Below are 16,060 nucleotides of genomic sequence, written 5' to 3'. Positions count from 1 at the left end.
CTAAACTCTGTAACACCTAAAAATTTTGCAATTGTTTTAGATGCCATTCCCTCAGGTGTTGCTTTATTATTCAGGAACGTGTCAAGACCTGACCCTCAGAGCCTACCTTCTATTGACCCTGTTGACTCATCAGTAGGAAAGATTTGTTTCTCTTTTGGTCCATTCAACAACAGAGCGATACGATCCTTGTTTCAGCAGGATGTTGTATCTATACCTTATGTCATGCCTTATTGGAATGGATTTATTGATAATATCTGTTGGAAAAAAGTGTGAATGTTGCCACACACATACCTACTTGTTAACAAAATTAAGGAAGTTTCCTTTAAAATTATTCATAAATATTATCCTGCCAACCACTATATGAAGAAGTGTAAGGAAAACATAAACTCAAATTGCTCCTTTTGTAATGCCCACCCAGAAACAGTTTTGAATCTTTTTTGGCATTGTATGCATGTAAGAAAACTGTGGCAAGACATCAGTAGGTTTATAATTGAACACATTTATGAAGATTTTACACTACTGTGGAGAGATGTACTGTTTGGATTCTTTACATTTTTATGTAATTAATTTCATTATTCTTTTGGCCAAATTTCATATACACAAATGTAAATTTACAAACAGAAAAACACATTTTCGTACCCTACAAAAAGAAATTGAACTGTATTTTAAGACGGTTAAATGCTCTACTAACAAAAAAGCTGTTAGAATTGTAAGTATATGCATGTCCCTTAAGGTCCTTGTGTAATTGTAATGTGATATTGTACCCCCTAGCTCGATTGTCTATTGTTTGTAATCTATGTATGCTTGTGTTCCCTCATGTGCTTTATGTATTGATTTGTTGTTAATAACAACAAAAATTAAAAATAAAAATTGCCAAACTCCGCCTGTTTCTACAATTTCTGATTTTAAACCTACCCCTAACCTTAATCACACTGTTAACCTTATGCCCAACCTTAATTTAAAGCTAAATAAATTATATATTGCCAATTTCTATTTTGTGTCTGCAGTAACGAGTGACGCAACCCCTCTGGACTCCACCCACTGAAGACGGCTCCAGCAAGGATTTGAATAACTTAACCTGTGGCTCCAGTCTTGTTTTGTGAAGTCACGTTTCCACTTCCCGCGAGTTTACACGTCACCAGTTTCCTGTTGTTATTTTGTCAATGGTGGACAATCTAACTAACTCATAAATGTCGGGGAATATCAACACTGTAACCAGGAAAAGAAGGGAAGGCGGTTAGCTATTTATTGATAGAAGCTAAAACCAAACCAAAGCCTGTGGCATTGACAAGAGGCGGCAGCTAATTAGCTTAATAGCTGGCAAAAATCTGACAGTAGGCTAGCTACTGTAGCAGTAGCAGCGGCCTTGGTCGGTTTTGGAAAAGTTGCCTGATTTTATGTCCATCATCAAGAAATTACCATCATCACGAGCTATGGACATCTAGTTTGGAGCGTCACCGGACCGGTATGTAGCCACGATTGGCATATTTTAGAAGTTGTGCAAAATTACATCTGAACGAATCCCCAAACTATCGTTAGCGTTCTAACTACAAAGTTACCTAATATTACGCCAATTGTTAGCGAACATTGCGTTAGTAAAGTTTGATAGCTAGCTAGCTAGCTAGCTAACTGTGTTAGCCTGCTGTCACTTTCAGCTAGAAACAGGGGATGTTTGCTTGCTAATGTTATCAAGCCCATAGCCCACAGCACAAGCATCCCCATAGTTACCGAAGAGTTATGATTAAATATAAAATGTTCTATACTATATGTCATGTAAGTCCCCGATTGGCAAATCATTCGTTAGGTAACGCTAACTAGTTAGCAATCTTACAAAATAGTTAACGTTAACTTAAGTTAGCTAGCTACAATTAGTAAACTAGCTAGGGTAACAAACTATTCACTTAGATGACTAATGATGTGATGTAGTTGTTCAGCGGCTTCACTGCAAGTATATTGTATTTTTTTAATATTCAATAAAAAACTGGATAGTAAGTTTTTTTCTAGATTGGTTACAAATGATCACCTCTCCTTTGCAGTGACAATGAGAACTACTTGCAGCCGACCGATGTTGTGCTTCAAACTGTAATACGCGACAGTTTCTGTGAATAATTATTCACCAAATGTTGGTGGAGTTGGGTTTCATCGCCTACTAGCGAACTAACCAAGTTGATTTAACTTTGTTGGGAGCCACACCTCAGCTGTTATGCTTTTGTTGAAAATTATTTGGCAGATTTATAGTAGTAACTGTTTATGACAATGAATTAAAAAATTTAACGTTAATAACACTGAAACTGTAGCTTGTAGCTGTCATTTTACACTTAGTTTGTGGCTGGTTGAAAACCCAGTGACAGACTGTCAAAAGTGGTTGCTGCGAGTAGATGGGCTGTAGGCTGGAATATCTGGAATATTAAAAACACCATTTGAAATAGTCATCCATGCCAGCCTGAGCTGTTGTTTATTACATAGATAACCTATTAAACCTAATTATGTCGTTTATTATGAGTAAACTGCAGTGACATGAGAGGAATGCATGGAGTGTGAAATATGATATTCCAGAAGGCCCTGTTTTTTTTTTTTTTTTTTTTTTCAACGAACGCATAGCTAGATACATGGACCTTATCAGAATTCCCGATATGCCCTCAGAAGAACCATCACAGGCAAAGCGTCAATACAGGACTAAGATGGAATCCTAGAACACCGGCTCTGACGCTCGTCGGATGTGACAGGGCTTGCAAATGATTACGGACTACAAAGGGAAAACCTGCCTTAAACTGCCCAGTGACGCGAGACTACCAGACGAGCTAAATGCCTTTTATGCTTGCTTCGTGGCAAGCAACACTGCAGCATGCATGAGAGCACCTGCTGTTCCGGACTACTGTGTGATCATGCTCTCTGTAGCCGATGTGAGTAAGACCTTTAAACAGATTCAACATTCACAAAGCTGCAGGGCCAGACAGATTACCAGGTCGTGTACTCAAATCATGCGTGGACCAACTGGCAAGTGTTTTCACTGACATTTTCAACCTCTCCCAAATCGAGTCAGTAATACCTACATGTTTCAAGCAGACCACCATAGTCCCTGTGCCCAAGAAAGCGAAGGTAACCTGCCTCAATAACTACCGCCCTGTAGCATTCACATCGGTAGCCGTGAAGTGCTTCGAGGCTGGTTGTGGCTCACATCAACACCATCCCGAAAACCCTGGACCCACTCCAATTCACATACCATCCCAATAGATCCACAGTTGACATAATCTCAATCTCATTCCACACTGCACTTTTCCACCTGGACCAAAGGTACCTCTATGTGAGAATGCTGTTCATTGACTACAGCTCAGCGTTCAACACCATTGTGCCCCCAAAGCTTATCACTAAGCTAAGGACCCTGGGACTAAACACCTCCCTCTGCAACTGGATCCTGGACTTCCTGACGGGCCGCCCCCAGGTGGTAATGGTACGCAACATCTGCCATGCTGATCCTCAACACTGGGGCCCCTCAGTTGTGTGTGCTTAGTCCCCTCCTGTACTCCCTGTTCACCCACGACTGCGTGGCCAAGCACGACTCCAACATCATCATTAAGTTTGCTGACGACACAAGTGTTAGGCTTAATCACTGACAACGATGAGTCCGCCTAAAGGGAGGAGGTCAGATATGGACCACGACCTCTCCCTCAACGTGAGCAAGTCAAAGGAGAGGGGTTGAACAGGCCCCCATTGACGTGGCTGTAGTGGAGCGGATCGAGAGCTTCAAGTTCCTTGGTGTCCACATCACCAACAAACTAACATGGTCCAAGCACACCAAGACAGTCGTGAAGAGGGCACGACAACACCTTTTCCCCTTCAGGATACTGAATAGTTTTAGCATGGGTCCCCTGATCCTCAAAAAGTTCTACAGCTGCACCATCGAGAGCATCCTGACCGGTTACATCACCGCCTGGTATGGCAACTGTTCGGGTTTCGACTGTAGGGTGCTACAGAGGGTAGTGCGTACGACCCAGTACTTCACTGGGGCCAAGCTTCCTGCCATCCAGGACCTATATACTATACGGTGTCAGAAGAAGGCTCAAAAAATTGTCAGACTCTAGTCACCCAAGTCATAGACTGTTCTCTCTGCTACCACATGGTAAGCAGTACCGGAGCGCCAAGTCTAGGTCCAAAAAGCTCCTTAACAGCTTCTACCCCCAAGCCATAAAACTGCTGAACAATTAATCAAATGGCCGGCCACCTGTACTATTTACATTGACACCCCCTCCTTTGTTTTAACTCTGCTGCTACTTGCTGTTTATCTGTGCGTAGTCACTTTATCCCTACCTAGATGTACTAATGACCTCAACTAACCTGTACCACCGCACATTGACTCGTTACTGGTCATCCCTGTATATAGCCTCGTTATTGTTATTTGTTACTTTTTTATTTATTTATTTTTTACTTTATTTCTTGAACTGCATTGTTGGTTAAGGGCTTGTAAGTAAGCATTTCACAGTAAGGGCTGCACCTGTTGTATTCGGCGCATGTGACATACAATTGTGATTTTGATTAATTTAAGCAATTTCAACATAGGAGGGAAATGCATTGCATCTACTGTCACCCTATGTGAAGACTTTCAAGTCATGTATTTTTCTTTCCTATGTTCCTGTCCCGTCATAAGGAAACCTTGTTTGGTATTTGCTGTAGAACCCGGTTGGAATGGAAATAGAACAGCTCTTTAAATGGAAATGCAACAGCTCTTGAGTCAGCAGTCTGTCATTAATGATACATTGGTTATTTATTTCCTTCATACATCCATACGTATGTATAATCAATCCTGTTTTGAACCTCTGCAGATGCTGGGTAAGAGGTGCTTGTCCCAGTCACTTAGATTCTTTGCCTGCCTGCAAGTAGCATTAATGCAGTGTTTGGCTTCAATGTGTGTCTGCTCAGGTGGTTTGAACTCTGTTTTCCTGGATAGATGGCAGCATAAACGTACTGCTGCTGACATTAGGTTCCTATTTCTCACATACAGTGCCTTCAGAAAGTATTCAGACCTCTTGACTTTTTACACATTTTGTTAGGTTACAGCCTTATTCTAAAATTGATTAAATTGTTTTTCCCCCTCATCAATTTACACCAATACCCAAAGCAAAAAAACATTTTTTTTTATGTGAAATTATTACATTTACATAAGTATTCAGACCCTTTACTCAGTACTTTTTTGAAGTACCTTTGTCAGCGATTACAGCCTTGAGTCTTGGATATGACCCTACAAGCTTGGCACACCTGTACTTGGGGAGTTTCTCCCATTGTTCTCTGCAGATCCTCTCAAGCTCTGTCAGGTTGGATGGGGAGTGTTGCTGCATGGCTATTTTCAGGTCTCTCCAGAGATATACGATTGGGTTCAAGTTTGGGATCTGGCTGGGCCACTCGAGGACATTGAGACTTGTCCCAAAGCCACTTCTGCTTTGTCTTGGCTGTGTGCTTAGAGTCGTTGTCCTGTTGAAAGGTAACCGTCGCCCCAGTCTGAGGTCCTGAGCGCTCTGGAACAGGTTTTCATCAAGGATCTCTCTGTACTTTGCTCCATTCGTCTTTCCCCTCAATCCTGACTAATCTCCCATTCCCTGCCACTGAAAAACATCCCCCACAGCATGATCCTGCCACCACCATGCTTCACCGTAGGTATGGTGCCAAGTTTCCTCCAGATGTGACGCTTGGCGCTCAGGCCAGAGTTCAATATTGGTTTCATCTGACCAGAGACTCTTTTTTTCTCATGGTCTGAGAGTCTTTAGGTGCCTTTTGGCAAACTCCAAACAGGCTGTTGTGCTTTTTACTGAGGAGTGGCTTCAGTCTGGCCACTCTACCATAAAGGCCCGATTGGTGGAGTGCTGCAGAGATGTTTGTCCTTCTGGAAGATTCTCCCATCCCTCTGTCAGAGTGACCATCGGGTTCTTGGTTACCCCTGAGCAAAACCCTTCTCCCTCGATTGCTCAGTTTGGCCGGGCGGCCAGCTCTAGGAAGAGTCTTGGTGGTTCCAAACATTTTCCATTTAAGAATGATGGTGGCCACTGTGTTCTTGGGGACCTTCAATGCTGCCTACATTTTTTTGGTCCCCTTCTCCAGATCTGTGCCTCGACACAATCCTGTCTCGGAGCTCTACGGACAATTCCTTTGACCTCATGGCTTGAATTTTGCTCTGACATGCACTGTCAACTCTACAACGTTTATATAGTCAGGTGTGTGCCAATCAATTGAATTTACCACAGGTGGACTCCAAGTTTTAGTTGCATCTCAAGGATGATCAATGGGAACAGGATGCACCTGAGCTCAATTTTTGAGTCTCATAGCAAAGGGTCTGAATACTTATGTAAATTGCTGATTTTTATTTAATTTAGTCAATTTTAGGATAAGGCTGTAATGTGGTCTGAATACTTTCCCAAAGGCACTGTACAGCAAAACTGAACTGTAGCAATTTTAATAAAATAAACTTTTCTAATTCAAGGTGAACAGGAGTGATGTGGAGCTCCAAGCGGAATGAGCCACCCCTGACTGTCCCTGTGCAGACTACTGGGCAGGACAGCTTCTTAATGTCTGATGCAATTTTTTTGATTGAGCCTTTATTTAACTAGGCAAGTAAAGTTAAGAACAAAATCTTATTTACAATGATTGACCTACACCGGCCAAACCCGGATGACGCTGGGCCAATTGTGCGCTGCCCTATGGGACTCCCAATCACGGCCGGTTGTAATACCTCAAGCACTGAGGTGCAGTGCCTTACCCGACTGCACCACTCGGGAGCCCATTCTTCTATTACCATTCTTCTGTCAGTGCAACATTCTGTCTGTCACACTGAAGGAATAAGGATGTGGGATACCTCTTCATGTTACCTCGAATGTCTCTATGGGGCTGCAAAGGCTTTGTTTGCCTTTTTGTGTTGCTGATTTTAAAATAAAAAATAAAAATTTAATGCCTTACTCTCCTCAGAGCTGTCAGCTGCATGGAAAAGTCTGAATCAGACCAAAGCTGCTGTAAGTAAACCCATATTAACAATGTTGTTTCACAGTTTTTCTGTTTTTGTAGACTCCCCACTTAATGCAATGACACATGGGCTGTGGTATTTGAGTTTTTGTTCTGCATTCTTTGTCTGAGTCAGGTGCTCTTGTTTTCCTTACAGTTGCAGCACATTGAGAACCACCTGGAGGCTTCTCCTGGCTCTGGAGTTCTGCTGGATTCCGTCATGGATACAAAGAAAAGCTCTGGGGGCACCACCAGGAAAGTGAGCCGCAGAGGTGAGGTACACAATGATATATCTCATCCTTGTAAGCCAGGTTCTCAAACTGGACTTAGCAGCAGGCATTGTCATTACTTTGCGTTGTTTTGCATTCTAATGTTACTTTGCAGGAATTCTAACCCTATCTCTCCTGACTCAGATGGGCGGCGCACAGAGGACTGCTCCCAGGCAGGCGGAACCTCCAAGTCCAGAAGGAGGAGTCATCGGAGCCCAGACAAGAGCTCCCGCAGCCCCCTGAGGAACACCACACAGGACAGCAACGTCCACGGGAACAACTGTGTTGAGTTTAAAGAGCCTCTGACCTCTTATAGGTATGCACTGTTAATGAGATGTAAAAACATTTTAAGTGTATTTCTACCATGTTTACTAATGTATGCTGAGGTTGTGCGACGATACAGTGCAAAGGGTTGTTTTTAGTCCCTGACCTACCCTATAAGTCCTGCAGTCAGAGATGGTCGTTAAGTCGCTACTTTTACAGCCACATGTACATGTGTAGGTCTTTGCACATAAGGCTGCCATTCAAAGCCATGTGATCTTGACACATCCCATTCAAATAGCCTGAATGCTTAAGTGACCCTCCCCCCAGGGAAGCAACCCCAACACCCCCCCTGACCTCCTCCCAGCTGGAGGCCCAGAGTCTGCAGTCGGAGGATGCCACCCCCCCTCCCCCGGACTCCTGTCTCAGCCAGCTGGTCTACAAGAGCGACACGCGAGACCAGCAGACTCGCGGAGACCTGGACAGCACACACTCGTCTGCTCTGGACAGCACTGTGGTGCGCTACCTCAACCACTGTCCCACGCTGGAAGCCCTGCGGCCCCCAGGCCACGCTGCTACAGCCAGAGACGCTAACAAGGAGGGTTGCCCGGAGCACAGGCCCAAAGCACACACCCTGGAGGGCCTGGCCCCACCCCCAGCAGAGACTGTTTCCCCAAGCCCTGGTTCGGCCTCCCAGAGGCTGGAGAACCTGAGGCGGAGGAAGCCTGACGACAAGCTGGAGAAGCTGAAGGAGACGATCCGCAGACAGAGAGAGCACCTGGAGGCTGCTGACAGAGACAGGCTGCTGGGCATCAGTGGAGCTGTGGAGACCACCACCGTATCCACGGCTAAGATACGAAAAGTGGCAGCCGCACCTCCGACACCTATATACAAAGGTAAAGCCCACTGGATAGAGAAAGTTGGTCTCCAATTGCACTGGATGTAAAAATCTGATTACATCATTCCTTCAAACCAAACAGTCATTTGTTCTTATCAGGTTTCAACAGGAGTGAGACCAAGATCTGCACTCCTGATGGTAAAGTGTGGCGAGAGATCTACAGAGACCTGTCTCGCCAGCTGTCAGGTGAGCACTGAGTGGTAGATGACCAATCAAAGGACACACCCTATGCTATTAGCTATGCTTACATAATGACCCCTGCAGTTAACAGGTGTTATTGACAGATGAGGGGAGTGACTGAAAGGACTGTGGAGATGAACTGCCAGCTCATCACCGCTCAATAGAATCAATGGGCTGTTGACGTCATAGTTGATTTACAATGGAAAAGGGCATCAGATGGACAGCATAGTCCAGGGGTGCTCAAATACTATTTGAGAAGATCTGATCACACAAATCTCATGGTGGCACAGGTCTGAATGGATGTCGTTTATTGGCATTATAACAAACCCCCACCTCGCAACCCATGAGATCCCTTGTTCACACCTTTTGTTGGCGGAGAATGTTTAGCAGTTTTAATGCTCATTTCCTGCAATTGTACACATTTTCCAATCTATTACGTTTTTCTATGATACAGGGGTCAAAGCTTCCCCAAAATAACTTGGTCGCCGTGTTAGAACATTTATTTTGATTGCCGATTTTGTGCATTTATCAAAATCCCATCAGACCCATCAGCCTGATTTTCGAATGTGTCATGTAAACAAGATTATTAGGGAAATCGTAAATGTTTAAATCAAACTATTATATTAATCTGCTATTCACAATAATAGTATTATTGTGTGCTGGTAATGTTCCACTTGGTCAGTCACCGGGATCGTCTCGTAAACACCAGCCACACTACATGATAATGGCAACAAAACTTATGATGCTGCCAGAACTTTGTCAGAGCCTACGACTTAATGTAGTGGTACTTAATCGTCAGACCTAGACCCTATCACACTGAATGACCCAAGACGTCCGACAATCGTTTACGAACTAAGGATTTGCCCACATGAACATGAACATTTTGTCTGATACGGCAAAATCGTGGCAAAAAGATGGCTAAATCGTAGTCTGCAAAGTCTTTAAGTGTTTGTCTTTTCAAGCCACATAAGTCTAATCTTTGGGATGGAAGAATGCTTTGTTTTACTTGAACTACTAAAACCGGATATAAAGTATGTAGAAAAGATGATGGACCTATATAATCTTTGAGAACTAACAATTCTGAGAACTACATTCGAGACCATTTATTGTATGTTTGAGCATAAGAACACAGCATTAGCCATGGCAAAATGCATAGAATTGCAAGAAATTAACTTTAAAACTGCAAAATCTTCTCGGTTCCATGCAGAATAAGTGGAATCGCATGAAATTTGCTTTAAAATTGCAACATTTTTCTCTCCGTTTCATGGAGAAATCTGTAGAATTGCAAGAAATTGGCAAAAAAAAGTAAAACAAAATTCTCTACAATGCCAAGATGGAGGCCAAATATTATTGTCCAGGGCCATTCAGATTAGCTGACCAGACCTATTGCCAATACCTAAACTCACAGTTTGATCTGGGAAAAAAACTATAATACTAGGCTATAAATATATATGATGTTCCGATTTCAAGCTCCTGTGCTTAAATACTTTCTGCCCTTCAAACTGCCCTGGAAATGAGATGGCATAAAATACGCTCCAGTATTTTCAGAAAGACTAAGAGCTATTTTACCTATCCCAGTCAACTGTTTCCTTCAATACATAAAGCAACTGTCCTATTTCGAACAAGAATGATTTTGAGACAAAACATTTCCACCAAAGAAATGAGTGTCCTCTAAATTTAGGATAACTTGAGGAATGTGTTGAGGTTTTTGCTGCAGCAGATTTTCCAGGCATTTTGCCACAACCGCAGCACTGCTCGCTACCCTACCATTTTGTATGACTGTTTGAAGAATCATTTTTGTGTTTTCTTTGTCCTCCTTGGCTCTCTGCTGATTCCTGGGCTTCCTCACAGGTTTTCATGCCAAAGTTCTCTGCTTCGTCCTCTGATACTGTTACAGTCCACCAGCTTCATATTCAATTGCTTTGTTTTGCATTCAGATGTCTTTCAGGAAGGTAGCAACTTTTTAGAAATTTGATAGTTCTGTTATTTTTCCCTCTTTTGTGTTCAAACTGTCATGTCATATCCTTTCTCCCCGTCTTAGAGAGCACCAAGCCCAAGCAGCGACCCACAGAGAAGGCTAAGGAAAGGAAGCCGTCCAAGCCTGTGAGGAAAATCCATAAATCAGCTTCTGTTCCCGACCCGGAAACCAAGCTAGGTTATATCTCTTTTCATTTATCCCCGTCTCTCTCTATCTCGCTTTTTATTTGTCTCTCGTGCTTACTCATCCTGGGTCTATGCGTTCAATAGAAGATGTGGAAGCTCCTCCAATATTGTGTGTGTAGGTGATAATTAATTACAAAGCCCAGGGGTCTTTCACAAACGGGGTGTCAGTGTTTTGGTTCATTAGTTACTGTGCAGCACGCACACTGAACCTGAGCAGGCGTATCACAGTGAATACATCTGGAAGGCGTGTACCACGTAAGGCCTTAACTGTGTGCTCTTAAACAGGCCTCTGTTTGTCAGTGGCACCATTTAAGTCACTTATCCACAAAGAAATGTCCAGAATGTATCGAATGCTGATTGCAAGCAAGCCGCAGTGTAGATGCACACTGCAGTTGGAATGCAGATGCGGCACAGTTCTGCTGGGCTGGGCATACCAGCTCTCTGACAGCCACCCTCTACTGGGCCCATACCAGCCTCCCTCCCTCTTTCTTTGCCTCTGTGTGTGTGTGTGTGTGTGTGTGTGTTCTTCACAGTGCATTGGAAAGTGAGATGAGTGTGGTATAGTGTAGTCTTACCCTGTGTTCCTGCTGCTGGACATCTGCTCCCAGCCCGTTCACCAGAAATAGCCCCCTGAAATCTAGGATCAAGTTCAGCTCCTTTACCAAACAGGAACAGCTGCTGGCCTAACGTCAGCCCCTGCTTTGTAGAGCAAATCGGTAGGCTATATTATTCAAAGTAATGGAAGAATTGAGAAATGGTAATGTTCCATTTGTTGAAAATGAATCCAGCAACACTGTGCTTTGTGTTAGATCCCTTGAGTTCACTGCAGTGCTGACACCTTTTTATGAAGGAATTTAAAAACAATATTTTCAAAGTTGGTTATGCAGATGGTGCATAATTGACCCATACTCATTAAATTTGCATAATGCAGCTCTAAATTAATTTCTCTCCAAAGACTTCATATTAGAGCGAGACGACATCATTATGTCTCTTTTGTGCAAGTGAGTATCACTTCAGTAAAACAGCAACAGGTTTTTTTGAGACACATTTTCAAGGGGCAATAAGCTGTTGAAACATCAATTTCTGGACATGGAAATGAATTATATGTACCAATTAAATCTTGAAGGCTATAACTTATAAATGCCTCATGAGTTCAACTGTTGTACCCCATCATAACCCAAATAAAAGCTTGTTTTACTCCAATGTTTGTAACTATGTAAATGTAAACAAACACGGTATAGCCTCAAAGCATAGTTAACTGTCATGTTGATATCATGGATGGCCAGTCCTTGCATCCATAGCCTTGTCTATTACTGAGTGGCAAAAATTTCAGGTATATCCCTCCAGCTTTTTACCAAAACAGAGGAGGGTTGACCACTTTGTTTCAATTAAGGATTCTATGTTGAAAGTCTTTGCTTTCTGATAAACAGTCCTGCCATAAGTCATTACTGCTGAACTCTACAGTGACCATTACCTTTCTGTGTGTTTTCGTGGTGTGCTCCCTGTTGCTGCAGTGATCAGCACCACGTCATGGCGGGAGGGCCAGAAGCTGGTGAAGATGGTACTGGGCCCCGCTCCACGTCTGCCTCAAGAGCAAAGGCCAGAGCCCACAGACAGACTGGCCAGGACAAGTGGGTTGGGAGACATACAGTGCCTTTGGAAAGTATTCAGACCCCTTGACTTTTTCTTCATTTTGTTACATTGCAGCTTTATTCAGAATAAATAAAAAATAATCATCAGCAATCTACACATTATCCCATAATGACAAAGCAAAAACAGGTTTTTAGAAATGATTGCATATTTATTAAACATAAACAGATAGCTTATTTACGTAAGTATTCAGACCCTTTGCTATGAGATTCAAAATTAAGCTCAGGTACACCCTGTTTCCATTGATCATCCTTGAGATGTTTCTACAAAGTACTGAGTAATGGGTCTGAATACTTAGGTATATGTGATATTTCAGTTTATTTTTAAATGTGCGAAATTTTCTAAACCTGTTTTTGCTTTGTCATTATGGGGTATTGTGTGTAGATTGATGGGAAAACCCCCTTAATTTAATCAATTTTAGAATAAGGCTGTAACGTAACAAAGTGGAAAAGGTCAAGGGGTCTGAATACTTTCTTTAGGCACTATCCACTACCCTCACCCATCTCTGCTCTACTTGGCCTTCTCTCCTCTATCCCTCTCACCCCCTCATCCTGCTCCACTTAATCACACAATAATGTGTACGGCTACATGCACACAATGAGATTGTTGTGGATAGTCCGATTCATATAATAGTTTGATTAAAATGTTTACGTGCTATGCAAGAAGAACGATTCCCCTAATAATCATGTTTACATGGACACCTAATGGCACTCTCTTAAATGCAGAAAATTGCATTTGTGTTACTGTATATGTGGCGTTCATGTTTTTGTTTGTTTATTGCATGTTAAAAGGCGTACAGTGCACGGCTAAAGGAATATCAATAAATAAAGAGTTTGTCGTCTCTTCTAGCACAGGCAGTCTCCCTACATTGGCCAACTTTGGCTGTCAGTGACCGGAATGAATTAAGATTGACTAGCTGTTTCTGACTGACTGCGCAATTCAGCATGGTCTGGTTTCCATGGGTTGTGCTGGTGGTAGACTCATATCTGGGGGGTGGGGGTGAAGCATGAGGCTGCTTAAAGGGTTGTACTGCCAGTCTCTTTTTTTACTGCTATATTAATTTCTGCATTGTTGGGGTTAGACTTTGCAAGAAAGGCATTTCACTGTACTTCTGCAAGTGACATTAAAACTTGAACTCCACACAGAACATTTACTTAAACAATTGTAGATGTGTTATCTGGATATAGCTACTAGGGCTGTCAAACCATTACAAACATTTATCAAGTTAATCGCATGGTTTCCTATAGTTGACTGCGATTAATCTCAAATTTATTGAAGATGTTTCAATTAAAACACATCACATTGGGTTGTAGGAATAATTTAATTTGCCTATAGGGGAAGAAAACACAAAATAGACTATTTAATAATAACAGATCAGTCAAGTCTTGAGTTCATGTACTACAAGAATTGGGATAATTTGATCATATCTTTTGACCTGAGGACTATTAACAAAAACATAGCTAAATTGAATGGCTGTTCTGTTTTTAAAATCTTAGTTTAATCTAGAGGCATTCTGCCATTACATTCTAAACATTCTCGTTTGGCTATCTAGCTAACGTTAGCATAACAAGCTAGCTACTTCTGTGCAAATTAAGTGTCTGCTGTTATTTATAGAAACGCCTGAGAAAGTGAATGGTTGAACTTTCTGAAAGTTTTCTTTCAGAATTGTTGCTCAAAGCTGCGCGTATAGTTGTTTTAGCACTACAAGAGAGGCAGACCGCTCTGCTGCTGCTGTTGGTTGCAGCTGTTAGTAGACAAACAGAACAGTTTTGTGAGGAAACGGACTTGGCTGACAAAAATGAAATGCGTAGCAAAGATTGCCGTTTAATTGTAACGCTTTAACTCTGACAGCCCTAATAGCTACCACGATTTTCCCCCTAATCATGCACACAAAACACATGTTCCTTTCAATTCACAATAACATTTAGTCACAAATCAATACAATACCCCTTGTCGTTTGCAATTTTTTTTCCAGCATCCCATCCTCGGTCAATTTCGGACCCCTGTCCGGAGCTGAATCGTCTGTCCAGACCCAGCAGCTCAGAGAGACCCTGCAGCCGGGACAGGACCACCCAGCCCACCCCAGACCCTTTCTCTGCAGGCCCAGCTGAGGACAGGGCCCTCAACACAGATCTCCTGTCTGTAGACATCCGGGGCATCCTGGACGGCCTGCAGCTGGAGCACAGAGCAGAGGAGCGAGCTCCAGTGGAGCCCAGGATGGGTTCAGCGTCCGGGGCCAGAACCACAGCATGGACGGCTGGTTGCTCATCCTTACGGGGCTCCCGCAGTGCCAGCCCCACCAAGCGCAACAAGCCAGAGCCATCAGAACCAGGGCCCAAGAAGAGGCACTACGACGCGGACTCAGTGCGCCAGTACATCACCCGACAACAAGAGGAGCGTAAAAGACGTGTAGTGGAGGAGCGAAGGGCCCAGAGGGAGGAGGCGGAGAGCAGGAGCCAACGTCTTCAGGAGCTATATAGGAAGCAGAGAGCGGGGGTAGCCAATAAGGGCCCTGCTGTACTGGAGAGTTCAGTACAGAAACGCCTGCAGGAGACCTACACCAAACTACTACTGGAACAGGCTGAGTTAGAAGAGGAGCCTCTGCCTTACCAGACTCAGCCAGCCTCTATCACAGTCATCCACCAGGTAAAGGCATAGTTGAAGCCCTCACTGTCCCCTTACTCACATGGCAAGCTTTAGCGAAAATGTGAGTATAGAGCATGGTATGTATGGCGTGTCAAATGCATTTTTATAGCTGTCCTTGTTACATTAAGAGCCAATATGTGAAATGGTGACATGTCGAATTACCCTCAGTATAACTTTGGACATATAATGCTATTGCTCGTATTTCATGTAGTCAAGTGGCTTGTAGGAAATGACTCATCCTGTGGTGAGTTAAACTAGCTTTGAGTTATTTGTGGTGTGTGTTCTCCTTTAGCAGAGGCCCCTGTACCAGCCATCCGGGGAGTCGGACAAGGAGAACAAGAGGCAGGAGAGACCCCAGAGTGCCTCCTCTAGCAGTGACCTGTCTCTATCTGAGATACAACCTCCTACACTCTCCAGGTCAGCACACACCTCACTAAAACACTAATTACAGCTTATACAGTGCCTTCGGAAAGTATTCAGACCCCTTGAATTTTTCCACATTTTGTTAGTTTACAGCCTTATTCTAAAATGTATTTAAATTGTTTTTCCCTCATCAATCTACACACAATACCTCATGACAAAGCAAAAACAGGTATAGCAAATTTATTATAAGTATAAAACTGAAATCACATTTCTATAAGTATTCAGACCCTTTACTCAGTACTTTGTTGAAGCACCTTTGGCAGCGACTACAGCCTTGAGTCTTCTTGGGTGTGATGCTACAAGCTTGGCACACCTGTATTTGGGGAGTTTCTCCCTCTGTCCTCTCAAGCTCTGTCAGGTTGGCTCGGGTTCAAGTCCGTGCTCTGGCTGGGCCACTCCTGCATTGTCTTGGCTGTGTGCTTAGGGTCATTGTCCTGGAAGGTGAACCTTCATCCCAGTCTTGATGGAGCAGATTATCATCAAGGATCTCTCTGTACTTTGCTCTGTTCATCTTTTCCTTGATCCTGACAAGTCTCTCAGTCCCTGCCGCTGAAAAACATCCCCACAGCATGATGCTGCCACCACC

General features: G+C 43.2%; 1 protein-coding gene across 1 annotated transcript in view; it reads left to right on the top strand.

Moving 5' to 3' along the window:
• Nucleotides 1-1,190: 1,190 nt before the first annotated feature.
• The window catches only part of LOC135556875 (centrosome-associated protein 350-like), a 40,262-nt gene continuing 25,392 nt past the window's right edge, over nucleotides 1,191-16,060 (top strand). The window contains exons 1-11 of the mRNA XM_064990294.1: nucleotides 1,191-1,211; nucleotides 1,339-1,465; nucleotides 6,952-6,995; nucleotides 7,142-7,256; nucleotides 7,398-7,569; nucleotides 7,845-8,410; nucleotides 8,512-8,598; nucleotides 10,634-10,747; nucleotides 12,270-12,386; nucleotides 14,381-15,051; nucleotides 15,344-15,468. Coding sequence (XP_064846366.1) covers nucleotides 1,191-1,211; nucleotides 1,339-1,465; nucleotides 6,952-6,995; nucleotides 7,142-7,256; nucleotides 7,398-7,569; nucleotides 7,845-8,410; nucleotides 8,512-8,598; nucleotides 10,634-10,747; nucleotides 12,270-12,386; nucleotides 14,381-15,051; nucleotides 15,344-15,468 — 2,159 coding nt within the window. The remainder of the gene's footprint in view (nucleotides 1,212-1,338; nucleotides 1,466-6,951; nucleotides 6,996-7,141; nucleotides 7,257-7,397; nucleotides 7,570-7,844; nucleotides 8,411-8,511; nucleotides 8,599-10,633; nucleotides 10,748-12,269; nucleotides 12,387-14,380; nucleotides 15,052-15,343; nucleotides 15,469-16,060) is intronic.

This window comes from Oncorhynchus masou, chromosome 15 (assembly GCF_036934945.1).
Source record: "Oncorhynchus masou masou isolate Uvic2021 chromosome 15, UVic_Omas_1.1, whole genome shotgun sequence".
In the NCBI taxonomy this organism is placed as follows: domain Eukaryota; kingdom Metazoa; phylum Chordata; class Actinopteri; order Salmoniformes; family Salmonidae; genus Oncorhynchus; species Oncorhynchus masou.
Note: the sequence above shows the minus strand (reverse complement) of the source record. Positions and strands in the feature narration are given on the sequence as shown.